A 14,424-nucleotide genomic window follows, 5' to 3' on the forward strand; every position below is an offset into this window, starting at 1 on the left:
GATGAATAATAACAATATTCCCATGCATGCAATATTGCAAATTCACCGACTTTGGAGAAGCCAGTGGGTATACCCAGATTTTTTTTTTTTTCAATTCTTTTTTGTGCTATGGTATTATTCTGAGGTTTATGTTAATATATCCTGTTTAGAGTGAAACATTAGACAAAAAATTTAAAACCTTGTAATAAAGAAAATACGCTTAATAATTTGTATAATATAACATTTTATTTTAAATACAAGATTTCATCTTTAGCCAGTAAAAAATGCTGCAGTTACGCTTAGATAGCTATAAAAACATTTGTGTGATTTACATTAATTCTATTTACATTATTAATTGGTTCCCCAAGTGTAGGGATATTTCAATTTCTGCGATACGTATTCTAGCTAATGCTTTTATTGTATTTCATAGGGTATTATGGTATATGTACTCTTTTAGGTTTAATATCTTATTTTGAAAAATTAAAGTAAGTAGTACAATTTTCTGAAAAATATCGCTTTTAGAGCCAATTCCAAGACACAACTGACTACACAATTCTTGAAACACCAAAAGATTATTATAAACTGTCTTTATGCGAATAAAGGCGAGAATTGATGTAACTTCATGACAACCGAAGAGTACAGAGGGCAAAATTTAGGGAGCGGTTTTTTGTCGTAAATCGAAAGTTATTTTTTTTTTCTCACACATATCAATTAAATGCCGAGCAATTTAGCCACCGCTAGAAAGTATGTATTCTAACTAGATATTCGAAATACGATTTTTGTGTATGCTACAATAAGGTCGATGCCAATATTGCTAGGGTACGGGCCTCATATCAAAGATTGTTTTAAAGCTTTGCTCCACCACGCTACTTCAGTGCGGGTAGGCGGGCATTAACGATTATTATCACATGTTAAGGATAACAACCGATAAAGCAACCTTTTGTTCAAGAGTGGTGGTTAACAATAGAAAATTCTTTAGTTTTATTACAATCGGTTAACCAATAGTAGCCCCCAAAATGATCACCTATATTATATACGGCTTTAGCATTCCCTATACCAGGATACGCATCGCGTGGTGTTGTTTATTGTGTGGGCGAGAACTCTGTGGGCTCAAGGATGCGGCAGTGCATTTCCCGGATGAGCGGCACGGTGTAGGCGACGCACTCGTCCCAGCCCGGGTTACGCCACGTGCTCTCGCGAGTTTCACGACGTGCTTGCAGATCTTTATAGCCTGAAGGATACATAACATTATGGTCCATCCGCTCAAATAGTTTTTGGTTAATAATGAACAGGTACATTTATACTTCATTCATTTTATTTTCTTACAGTAATTACAATAATGGAACAACGGAAAACGGAAAAATAAGAATTAGTCAGTCATCTGAATCTTTCGAATCGCGATTGTTGTGGGTATTTTGATAATAAAATAGTTGTCATCCAACACGAGTTTCATTAACATAACATGGTGGCAGCGGTGGGATAACATCCTGCACAACTTTTAATGGGTCCAAGACTAAATTGTAGATTACCTGTTTATCCCTGTTTATTAAAGCCAAAAGTTGTTAGTAGAAATGAATACAATTATATGGTTAATAAACAGATGAAGAACAAAATGTATTATGATAGTCATGCTACAGCGTTACCCGAATTAGAAACGGGGGATCAAGTAATCATATATGATCGGGATAAGAAAACCAGGGGCGAAGTTATAAGGAAGACGTCTACTCCGCGTTCATATCTTGTCCAAAATAGGATTGGTAAAACTTATCGCCGAAATCGCCGTCATTTTAACAATCGCCCGAACATAATGTTGATTGCTCCGAGCCCCCTTCTTAGCCGGGTCCTAGCACAAGCGGTACTACTAATGCTTATAGTAGTCCCGTTGTTTACGGTTCTGATGTTAAGGGTGAAAAATATCCTTCTATTATGCCAAGGAGAAAAGCTAGGAAGTTGTACTCTGACCTCCAGAAATATCTTTAATTCACGGAATTTTAAATATTTATCATGTTATGCTATACTTTTTTCTGTTCTCGTTTGTTTTTCTCTTAAGTATTGAGTACTTTATTGGTTTTATACTTATTGCTTTTTTCTGTTATTTATTTGAGGGAAGATGATGTACATGTGAAATTACTCTTAAATAACTAAATATTAATGGGGGAGGTGTTGTGGGTATTTTGATAATAAAGTAGTTGTCATCCAACACGAGTTTCATTAACACATAACAGCGATGATCCCATGTAAACTACGATTGGTAAAGCAAGTGCCGAGTCTTTGAAGTAGACGACGTCAGGCTTTCGGCATGAGCCTGCTGGCGCTTTTAAAATTAACAAGCCAGCAAACATCGAATGTATTGATAAGAACATTACAAATCATAGACAGTAACAATCAACAGGATGATGTTGATGAACTGCCGTCTATTAAAGTACCTCTGCTGGACAGCGGCTTATTCTTTAGTGTGAGAGAATGTTTTAAAGCTTTACCCAGCACGCTGTTCCAGTGCGGGTATGTTAGTTTATTGTTGGAAACTAAGGTCTATGCTAAAAATGGCCCAGGCTACTCTTTCATATAACAGATGATTGGAGCATTGTGAGGCGGGTTTTAACGAGTTTCTTTACATGTCAATAATAACTGGTGGCTAAGATAAAGCGACCAGTTTTTCATAGAGGTGGTATTTGTTCACTTTAAAGTGACAAAAGCTGAATGATTGTAAGTTTAGAAGAATCATTGAACTTAAAATTATGGTTAGAATTGGCTCATTTGATAAGTTCAATTAGTTAACTTACACCAAATGTGATGGACATTGTACAGTCTGCCGATTTGAGAGAAGTATCCGGCGAAAGCTTCGTTCTGCGCTCGTCTATAAGTTAGGCCACGCGCCCAGTTGTTGCCCCACTCGATCATTGTGCCTGGTTTTAAACTGCGACAAAAACATTATATAAGCTCAGATAAAGGACCATTTTTTTGTCGTTGTGGTACAGCTTAATGGCTACCTCCTTCTAGTTCTCGCCTTATTCTAACTATATACCGCTATAACCGTGGTCTATACCAAGTTTAAAATCAGGCTCAAGGTAGGCCAGAATCCAAGCCCTAATGGAATCTTTAGTACAAACAAATTGTTTGTCGGTCTGGAACCAAATCTAATTGAAATTCGTTGTGCCCATTTATTGTCAACAGTTGGCTTAGACGTAGCTTTACACTGCTACCTGAAGCTGTTGTAACCGATAGCTAACAAGGAATAAGGTTTCAAAAAGAAAAACATAGATTCTATCATCATAGTTATCAAATCTACCCATTACCGGCCCACTACAGGGCACGGGTCTCCTCGCACAATGAGAAGGGGTTAAGGCCGTAGCCCAACACGCTGGCCAAATCCGGATTGGTAGATTTCACACGCCGTTGAAAGTGAACAAGAACATTGTGGAGAACTCTGAAAAAAACAGAATTAGATATATTTTCTTTACGCAAATTAAAATCCGGAAACAAATAATTAGTAACGTTAGTGAAAAATTATAACAAATCATACCTGTAAGATCTAATCTCGTAAATGTTTTTGTCCTGACGCGGCTCGCCCGAAGGCCAGAAGCTAAATGCTAACAAGTATTGAAGATGGCGCGATCTTACAAAGTTGCCTCTCTCCTTTTCAAGAGCTCTATAATCCTGAAACACACCTTTAATACAGTATATATAAAAGAGTGGAGTAGAAACGAGTATCAGTGGTATAGTATCGGTAAATATTCCAGCGAATTTTGCCGAGATAGGAAATATTCGGAAGTAATGCCCGCTTTATTGCTCAAATTAAATATTACTTGCTTGAGCGATGAAGGAAAACATTGTGAGGAAACATGCATGCCTGAGCTCTCCAAAATGTTTTCAAAGACGTAGACCCGCACTTGCAACGCCACTGATCGACCACATCCCTCTCACTCTAGGAGCCCCGTGTCATATAATGGTAAAACGTTCACCAAATGGAATTTTCGTTTCATCGTCAACGTGCGTTGCATTAGGTACGTGTATGGAGGGTCTTTCTATTATTCTTTTATGGCAGATACCTGTGTCCAGCAATAGAACTTTAATCGGTAATGATGGATGGCCTTCCTCTCAAACCCTCTCTCCTATATTCCATATACTGTACACGGCACGTGTATGATACATGTTAAGCCTTAGAAGTAGCCGACGCCCGAATTTTGGCATGATTCGACGGCCGTTTTCGAACTAACAATAGTCGATGTCCTATGGTCAGCTAAATCAAATTAGACTCCATTTTGGATGATAAAAGAAGTGGCAGTGAAACTAGACCAATTAGTTGTTGGCGCACTCTCCGATATATGTCTTCGAGACAATTTGCGAAAGTATGCATGTGTTTTTATTGCTTAGATACAGTAATCTAACTTATTTCGTAGACTAATGATTGCCAGGCAAAGTAGCAAACTTACAGGATTTTCTCTGAAGAGAATTTTTGCCTTGTCGATCTTCTCAAAGCCGCCGACGTAACGCCACAAATGCAACGCCTGATCCATATCTCCTACTGACACTGTCCATGATCCAACTAATTCACATCCAAGTTCTGACTTGCGAGACTCTACAAATGCTGCTGATGTCTTGCTAAAGATTAAAACATTAATATTCAGAATTATAAAAACAATTTAAGAATACACTATTATTTTTCACTATTACTTTGGAGGCTTGGATATCTAGTTTAGCTTGTAACACCAATATATATTGGTTTTTTTTTTAATACACTCATGCTACCTTGCCCTAAAGTAAGAGTAGCTTGTGTTATGGGTACTAAGATCACTGATGAATATTTTTATGATTAATAAACATAAATACTTATAATATACATATAAACACCCAGACACTAAAAAACATTCATGTTCATCACACAAACATTTTCCAGTTGTGGGAATCAAACTGACAAATTCACCTATGTTGAAAAGTACTTTTACTGAATTTATTCTTTCTTATTAGTTATTATAAATTAAAAAAATAACAAAAGGTATGCATAACAACAAATTATATTGAAGTAATATTTGTAATAACATACTTGTAAGCGGAGAAAGTTTGGGAATCATTAAGAAAAAACAGTAAAAGCTTCGCAACAGTCTAATATAACATACAAAGAGAATAATATAAAATTTATTGATTTTGAACAATTAGAAGTAGAAATCTCATCTACTATTTACCTGTGCCCTACTATGCAACATACTAGGGATACTTGTCAAATTCCTGAAGTTTTGATACATATCAAAAGGGAATATTTATGAATACAACTATTTCTATTGTTTATAGCCTAGTCCATAATACAGTGTATACATAAAGTTGTCATATATTCCTTGCCTTTATTAGGGAATAAAGTTCTTAGATGACTAGGTTGTTTTATAATTTACTGCTAAAAACTACTATCATAATATGGTAGATTGAATGTATTGGACATGCTGAAAAGCTTTGAGTTATTATTGTATTAAAATTATAGAGCCCAATAAATATTGATAAGCCTTACAAGACCATTATTACAAACATATTATTTATTGTAGTAGTCCATAATATTTATTATATGTGAGGGTCAAGATATATCAATGATAATAAGAACTCTAATAAGAATCACCCATTATTTGCCTTTCATGATAAGAAAGGCCAATGAGTTTTTTTTAATGTTTGTAAATAAAAATTAGATGCTGATTATTCATTAGCCAATAACTTGTGATTTCAAGGTATTGAAAATTTGCCTGGAAAACCAAAAGTGGGTTTTTCTATGGGATTTTTATTGTATGTTCTCAAATATAGCATTTTGCATATTCACCAAACGACACAAAGCAAAGTTTGTTTACTAATATTGAAATTACAACTTACCAAAGATTTCTGATCAGGTTGTAATCCTGATAAAAATAATGCTAATAATTTATAGTTTTAATAACAAATAAAGCAACATTTTAAGGAAAACTGTATGAAGGGGAACGTTAAGAATACATCATATTGATAAATGTTGGAAATTTAGTGTGAATTATTGTATTTCTATAATTGGCAGAGCTGTGCTTAGTGAAAGTATTTTCATACACAAACAAGCAAAATCTATTTGCAGAACATTGCATAATAGCACTATTTATCCGGTACATTGTAATAACATTTTAATAAGTTATTTATGACACAAACAATATTAAATATATATTGTTATATATACTACTTACTAGTTTAGTAAGTATTTATCCACAGAGTCTGGTCGTATGTTATGAGTGTGCAACGCGTATACGATTTCCTTGTCGCTGAGCATACGGCTGTGGGATTCTTTGGTCGGCTCTATCTTTCGCACAAGCAACTTCGAAAGCCATCCATCGTCAGAGATTGACCGTGCGTTTGTTGTTGAAATTAGCCTACAAAATAAAGATTACTTTTCAGAAACACATTCGAAATTTATACGGAAATAACAAAAATAAAGCTATGTATTGAGTATATTATTACCTGGAACTCTTAGGTATTGCAGAGCTTAAAACTAAAATCCTATTCCAGGAATTCATCTTCAATGTTATGAAACAATAACACTATGTAGTTTTAACACAAATTAATAGGACACTGATACTCTTCGCTTGTTATCAATTCATTTAACTCTTGTGAAGGTTATCTCGAAAATAGAACTCGGATTCGTTCGGCTTCAAGATTTGTTAGTAGAGACATCTATTGATACTGATGATAAACATTGATAACAATGACAGCTGTTATCAAAACGCAAGTTTATGACTGACATGAAAAGATTTTTTTGGTTTCTTTCCGTAGGGAAAAGGCAATGGTATATTGAACCGTTCAGCCATGTCTTCAGTGTTATTAATTTTGATTGTAAGGCATAAGGCCATATCTTCAGTAGAGTAATATTAATAATTCAGATAATTCAAATGTCTTCAAGTGTTGATATAATATATTCTTATATAATTTTTTAAGTTTCTGTGTTATTTAAAGCTCTTGAATAGTGCGCGGGGTAATCCTTGGTGGTTTATATATCTTTGATAATTTGTCAGTGAATGAAAAAAGGCGAGATCCCCGAAGCGAAAAGGTGCGTACTCAAAAACCATAAATCTATTGATCCTTACTTCATCTCCTCATCCCATATCGTTGATTTCGTCAATGTTAAAAACTTAATTTTGTCGATGTGAAAAACTTAATTTTGTCGATGTGAAAAACTTAATTTTATTCTATTCTATTCGATACATTAATACGTATCCTCTTTGATAAACCTGTAAAAAAATACGTTTATTATTTGTGGAATGTGGAAATTCTGTTATGATTGTCAACTTGCTGTCAATAACTGTCAATTTGTAAATATCTATCTTCTGTGATCTTGGTTTACTTGTTCGGTGATCAATTTATTTTTATTTTTTTCTGATAAACAAAAAAGCTACAATTATTCATCACGGGACTCTGTAGATTGTTTGAACTTCGCCATGGGTTAGTACCGGGAACAGTATAATTTCTTTTGTGCAATTATAAATAAGTGGGCGGTGTTGTTAATTTTTTGTAATTATCTGAAAATATCTCAATTTGCAGCATCTAGCGAAGTGACAAAGCTCCAACAGCATCTAACGCTTTTGAAGGAAGAATATAGCAAACTGCAGGGCCATTGCGCGGAAGTGGAACGGAAATATATGCTCGCGGCGGCATCGGCTGGTGACTTGAGTGAAACTAGTTTTGTCGCTAGACTTCTTATGACTGTATCCACTCTGTACGGCAGGGATACATATTCAGATATCGTAGTAAAACTGCAAAATAAATCTGTTCCTGGTCACAAGTTTGTGCTGAATGCTCGGTCAGATGACTGGAACGAGGAGGCTCTGAAGGATCTGACAGAATTAGGTGAAATTTGCTCTTTATTTTAATATTCTTAGTAGATTATCAAAATTGTAGTCCCTATTCCTTGGAAGTATGATAATCATCTGTTTAGTACTGCTTAAGTTGCGACTTGTAAAATTCTGCTTTATTCTGTATAGATATAGTTTAAATTAAATGTTACTGTTTGTTAACTTTAAGTTTCTCTATGATTTTGCAATAATAGTTTGAAGAAGCCATAATTCTAGTAATAAAGTATGTAATGTTTTGCTTATGTAAGAGCTTTAAATCCTTGCTAATCCATTGAAACAAAAATAAATGAATTTGAATTTAAAAACATCACAGTATTTCTCCTTATCTAACTATAAATATGTAATTTTTTTTGATTACAGATTGGTCTTCTCTCCCAGATGATGTAGGTGCAGCACTACTTAAATGGTTATATACTGATGTGGTTGATCTTTCCCGGGGAGATTCATTTGCACTCCAACTTATGAAATCAGCAGCCAATTTTAAGCTCTATGGTTTAGTTGGAAAGTGCGAACAGGCTCTAATTGCTACAGTTGGAGTGAGGTAAATATTTTTTGAGAGGAACATTCAGTCCATTTTAAATTGTTGTTAATTGAAAGCTTCATGTTGACTTCAAACTACCACTACTGAGAGCAAGTAGCATAATCAGATATATTTTCTCACACTTCTCATGGATATTTTATCAAATTAGTATATTTCTATTTTTTTAATTTTTTATTTATTAATCCATCACACAAAATATACTTTATTTAAAGGTATACCTAAGCATAAACTGAAAATAGTATTTTAGTACACTCAGCTGTTGACAAAGTTTTGCTTAGTAATCAATCTAAGTAAAGTAGTGAAGTATAAATACATTCACCATAATTGTTACACACTACCACATATTCAATGATATGTTAGTATCAACAAGATGGTATAATGTTTGCTAGCAGAACCATACTGAAAAGGTGTATAATATTTGCTGGTGGTGGTAAGTGATAACTATCTATGGCCAAATCCTCTTACCAATGTATCTTTAGAAGACCCTTATATGTATGTCATTCATATCAAGGCACTAAAACATAATTTCTAATGTATTAAACTATTGGCTGATGCCATATTGCAAAATTAATTATAACATAATGTGTTTAAATTGAGGCCTATATTGCTCCACTATTAATGCTATGATATGAATATTAATTTTCTACTTACTATTAATTATAAGTAATCAGGTACCAAAGTGTTATAAGAGTCTAGGGTTTAGGTTAAACTATATAAATAAATGAATAAATTTAAAATAAAATGAAAATCAATCAACTTTGGTATGGACAAACAATAAGAGGCTCAATCACAAAAATAATACAAATGCATATACAATTTTACTAACTACTTGTAAACTGACTTATATATGTTAAGGAATTATTTGTATGAGTAATGGTGAATATCTTATTTCAGGAGTTGCGTGAAGTTCTACTCTGCTGCAGATGAGATTGGGGCATCAGCATTAAAAGAGCACTGTTCTGGTCTTATTTCAGCTCACTGGGATGATTTAACAGGTGTGTTATCATTTATTTTAAAATATAGACGAGTATTATATAGCTTAAGAGTTGTAATAATCGTTAAAGCCTGCTTTTTGCAGTGGAGTTTGAGGATCAAGTGTGTGGGACTACTAATGTCCTGCTGTGCCCACAGACATTAGTAGTCCCACAGACTCAATCCCTGAAGAGGACAATTTGGGAATTTATATTTTCTCTGGTCTGGTCTAGGATACGTTGATATTGAAAGACGTGCTGCGAAGCGATTTAGTGTTCCGGTGCGATGCACGTAAAATAATAATAATATCGTTTATTTCCTTCATCAAAATTATACATATTATGAGTAGACAAACTGGCTATCATATATCCTAGATTTTACCTGTCTTAAGGATAACCAGCCCTCTTCCCCGGAAATATACATAAACAGATTGAAATTTAGACATAACTATTATGTAGCTTTAATTAAAAGAGAAAAACCTATATACAATGGGTAAATGAAAACCGAAATAATACTTCACAGGGTTAAGCGGTACATTAAGTACTGCCTCTGTGACTTATTGTCATTATTATTTTTGAGGAAACCACTGCCATAGTTTTTACTGAAAGACAACAGATACAGTCCTCACATGCAAAATTAAAATCATCTAACTCCTGTCACTTTATTAGGGGCGCGTCGCGTAGGTGCTATGCGCGTGTCGGTCGTTTGCCTTCAATAGGGTTGTCATAAGTAAACACTTCAAATGTTCTGAATTCGTTTGTATGGATAAATAAATGTGCTTCTTTGGATTTAATATTTTTACACGGTGGTTCCATATGAAATATACTTATGCATTGTTCAAGATTATTTCGTAATTCAGTTACTCGTTGTATGGGAAACCTAGAAATATGATTAAAATATAACTGATAGCCCATTTGCTGCATCGGGCAAGAGGCCCTGCTTTCTGGGGTTTTTGCCCACAACTGGAAATTGTTCGGCAGTATCTAGTATATCCAAATAATATATTTTAGCAGAAATTATATTTTTTTTAATTATTTCTCCCGAAATCGCTCGCCGGACATCATAGGCAAATTAGCCAAAATTATTATAGCTAAAGATTAGGGATGGCATCATTATTAATACCAAAATTATTAATATCAAAAAACTTAGCAACAGATATTGTGAAATCACAAAATACTTGATATAGGCAAAGATTTTCGAAGCTCAACCGATACGTAATTATTTTTAATTCGAATTTAATTGAATTCGGCGTTTCGCCTGTGATTGCGGAGCTCTAGATTTTGTAGTTTTATTTATTGCAAATAAATACCAATCTCAATTTGAATAAGAATAAAAATACGTTTTTCATAATAAATGAAACATATACCATTAGATAAATACATTATTTTAGCGTTTCTTTGTTACTGTCATCATGACTGTTACAGGAGAAGACTTCGCGCACATGTCATCTGCGCTGCTGTACCGAATGCTCAAGAGCAAAACGCCGCAGCCGCTACACGGAGCCGTCAGGTTGTTACGGGAGGATGTCGTGTTCCTCTGCCTAGTCGAAAACCATGCCAATGTGAGTACAATTTTGTTTAATTTACCTTGGTGTACTGCCATCTTGATAAACAACAACTTAGTGCGGCGGTCTTCTCTGGTTGGCCGCAAGGTCGATCGGCGGGTACGGGCCTCCAGGCATCGCCTACGTTCTCGGATTGAGCTGTACTTACCCAGTGTCTGCTTTTAGTGCTCCTTATGTTAAGGCCCGCAGTACACATGATTTTGAGCACAAAAGATCCTGGAGGGTCGAAGTGCATCCGGTTACTTATTATAAGTACAAAAGGAACTATACGAGATTGAGAAAGGTCTGATAATTAAAAAGAGGGACTACTTTTTCACTTTCTCTCACTACAAAAATTGTAAGAAACAGAGATAGCTGCAATGGCAAGGACTTCAGCCTCCCATTTTGGCCAATTAATCGTAATTTTTCTCGTTTATCATATATAGTTTGTGCTGTTCGAATCCAATATATTTTGCAGCCATGATCTTTTAAACAGAAATTTGCAAATTATCTACTAATGACTATGTGTTTATCAGTGCGCTTTCACGTTCATTTTGCGGTTAGACTTTCAATTCGTCTTGTGTCAAGCGCTTTGCCAAAGTGAGAAAATTTTAAAAAGTGTTAAGAGGGTTAGAATAATTCAAACGAAACTTATTCGATTATATAATTTTATTTATCTTATGAACTTTGTTCGTTAACCGGAAAATGCAATTCTTCAAAATTTATACACTTTTAAAGTTAATTATTATTTACATAGATTATAAAATTTTAAGGAAACTTTATTTTAACACTATTCATATGGCAGTGGGTATTATTACACAAATGAGGTATTTTAACCACAAGTTATTTAAATTTATGACTAGCAGTAATAAAATTAATAGCATAATTATTATAACTAAGCACTGTGGAATGGGAATTCGAATTTACGAAGTTAAAATACTTGCAACAAAAATTATTCACATAGATGTTAGTTCGTTTTCGTAGTAGAAAAGCTTTTTTGTCAGAGCTCGTCCGGGATAGTATTACCGCCATGGTTATTTCTGCTGCGAAACAGCATCGCCGTGTTCCAATCAATGTATGTAATTACAGGCACATGAGGTTTAACACCTCATAAATTATCTGTATGGTGGAATTTATAATTTCTTCAATCCTTATATCCTGTTGCCCGCGACTTCGTCAGCGTTTGATTTTGTTTTTAAAGTATTTTAAGATATTGACTATTAACCTCTATAGTACAAAAATAATTATTTAAATCGGTTATAATTTGTCGGATTTATGGTGTAAAATCGTCAAACATTTTCATCCCCTCTCCCAAAGAAACCGAGCTCAATGTCGGGATAAAAAGTATCCTGTAATACTTCTAACACTTCCAAGAATATGTGTACAAAGTTTCATGAGGATCGGTTAAGTAGTTTTTGCGTGAAACCGTAACAAACCAACTTACATTCACATTTATAATATTAGTAGGGATCGTTAAGAATTGTTCATTTAACAATTATTCATTGTAAAGTCAACATCTCCTGAGGATGCACCGGTTACGTGCGTAGAGGGTACATTGCCGAAGATCTTATTGGTGTGGAGTATAAGGATTGAAGAAATTATAAATTAAACCATACAGATTTTCCTACTTTTCATAATATATCATGGATTTCCGCAAAGTAACGCGTGCGTCTATCCAATACCTACACCTCTTGTTTATGTACACATGGTAGCACCTTGCAGGACGTGTAACTTGCGTGCCCTGCGAAGTGTTTATAGGCTATAGTTTCTAACTTAGAGGTGTGCCATTTACTTGGTCCGCGAATAGTTGCAATACAAATTCAGTAGGTCTGTAGTGCAGTCACTACGGTTTAGATTATATTTTTATATCATTCTATTCCACCAAAAACAGATCGATCTACAAATGCTGCTATCATCAACATCATCATCATATCAACTAATTGATTGTATTTTCCTAATTTCACGTTGTTGTAATGGGTCCGAAGGAAGGTGGCGACACAAGTTACCTTAGTGCGAGTGTCTAAGCAAACCTTTGTGCACAAATCAATAGAGTATCACTGTGTTCATAAGGCGATTCCTGCTGTATACCTTTTTCTATATGAAATAAATAAATTATTATAAATTTATACAGGCCCACTACAGGGCACGGGTCTCCTCCCACAATGAGAACGGAGAACGTTAACGCCGTAGTCTACCACGCTGGCCCTGTTCGGATTGGTAGACTACTGATATACCTTTAAAAAAAACTGTGAAATCGATGTCAGTATTTTAGACCTGTCTAGTTCAGAGATTTGGCTTGTCTGTATTGTCTAATTTTCTACTAAATAAAGGAAGTCCCGAATAGTAATATTAAAAATGAACCCATTTGATTGAGGTAATTCTTAAAAATCTGGTCCATACCTTGAACAATACAATTAACTTAACTGTTCAAGTTAAATCAAGTTAAATAAGTGTTAAATGAGATTAGTCGGTTGTTGTGTTTAAAATAGCTTTATGAATAAATGTTCTTTGTTGCAGTCATACAAAAAACATTTATAAAGATGTCCTCTTAAAATGTAAATGTAATTATATGTATCTACAGTTAAAACAATTATTTAACTTTGCATTATGATAGTGCTTAAAATATCACATAATAACACATCACATACACATAGAAGAAGAAGAAAAAACACTTTATTGCATGCAAAACATAAAATAATACAGAAAATAACAAGAACAAGAAATAAATTAAAAAATACAAGCATGCAAAGGCGGCCTTATTGCTCCTGTTACAGGCAACCTTTGAATGACAGAAACTGTGACAAGAGAGCGGGACAGTGCTATAAGTGATGTACACCCACAGAATTAAGAACATTTTAAGGTAAACGTTTAGAACATTAGAGGTAAAATAATTACTTTCAACTGCTAAATGTTATGAAGTGACGTTTATTTAAAATACCCATTATCAGTGGCGTGCGCTTCATACATGCACAAAGCACTGCCTACCCTAAAATTATTGTATAACTCATAAATACGAAGGATTTTTTCCATTTCATGGCATCTTCCTTCTTTATGTATACCTATGGCAAAAGTATATATATATGGGCAAAAGCTCTGTGCACTCCACTGCCCAATATCATGATCAAAATATTAATTTTAGTCTTTAGTCATTTTTATCTGGATTTTATGTTTTAATTACCCGTATCAATGATTGAAACTAAGAAACTGATTTTGTTGGTTATTTTTAATGAAGGAGGAATGAGTGTTTTTAACCTTTGATAAACGCGGGAACAATAAAAACATAAACAGAAGTTAAAAGATTTTACGGATGGATGGATGGATGATTGGATGTTTGTTACACTTTCTCGCCAAAACTACTGAACGGATTTGACTGAAATTTGGAATAGAGAAAGATTATATACAAGAATTACTAACTAAGGCTACTTTTCATCTCGTAAAGTTATTTGGTTCCCGCGGGATTTATTAAAAACAAAAAAAAACGCGGATGAATCCGCGAGTAACATCTGGTATAAAATAATGTTTACTTGCCTGTAAATATATTATTA

General features: G+C 34.2%; 2 protein-coding genes across 2 annotated transcripts in view; one reads left to right on the forward strand and one right to left on the reverse strand.

Annotated features, from left to right (window-relative positions):
• Positions 1-203: 203 nt before the first annotated feature.
• Positions 204-6,642, reverse strand: LOC120628313 (protein NipSnap). The gene is made up of 6 exons (XM_039896623.1): positions 6,436-6,642; positions 6,165-6,347; positions 4,413-4,581; positions 3,503-3,636; positions 2,763-2,896; positions 204-1,210 (listed from the first exon to the last, which is right to left on the reverse strand). The coding sequence occupies exons 1-6, from the start codon at positions 6,489-6,491 to the stop codon at positions 1,062-1,064; spliced, it is 825 nt and encodes a 274-aa protein (XP_039752557.1). The 5' UTR covers positions 6,492-6,642; the 3' UTR covers positions 204-1,061.
• Positions 6,643-7,283: 641 nt separating this feature from the next.
• Positions 7,284-14,424, forward strand: part of LOC120628463 (rabankyrin-5) — a 67,586-nt gene continuing 60,445 nt past the window's right edge. Inside the window, exons 1-5 of the mRNA XM_039896848.1 lie at positions 7,284-7,413; positions 7,513-7,818; positions 8,184-8,364; positions 9,259-9,359; positions 10,761-10,897. Of these exons, the coding sequence (XP_039752782.1) occupies positions 7,410-7,413; positions 7,513-7,818; positions 8,184-8,364; positions 9,259-9,359; positions 10,761-10,897 (729 nt within the window). The 5' untranslated portion in view covers positions 7,284-7,409. The remainder of the gene's footprint in view (positions 7,414-7,512; positions 7,819-8,183; positions 8,365-9,258; positions 9,360-10,760; positions 10,898-14,424) is intronic.

Source organism: Pararge aegeria, chromosome 12 (genome assembly GCF_905163445.1).
Source record: "Pararge aegeria chromosome 12, ilParAegt1.1, whole genome shotgun sequence".
Taxonomy (NCBI): Eukaryota; Metazoa; Arthropoda; class Insecta; order Lepidoptera; family Nymphalidae; genus Pararge; species Pararge aegeria.

Coding starts and splice junctions, on each gene's coding strand:
- LOC120628313 (XM_039896623.1), bottom strand. CDS start 6,491: ATGAATTCCTGGAATAGGATTTTAGTTTTAAGCTCTGCAATACCTAAG. Junction 6,348..6,435: donor GCAATACCTAAGAGTTCCAG/GTAATAATATAC, acceptor TTTATTTTGTAG/GCTAATTTCAACAACAAACG. Junction 4,582..6,164: donor GATAAATACTTACTAAACTA/GTAAGTAGTATA, acceptor TTTAATCTTTAG/CAAGACATCAGCAGCATTTG.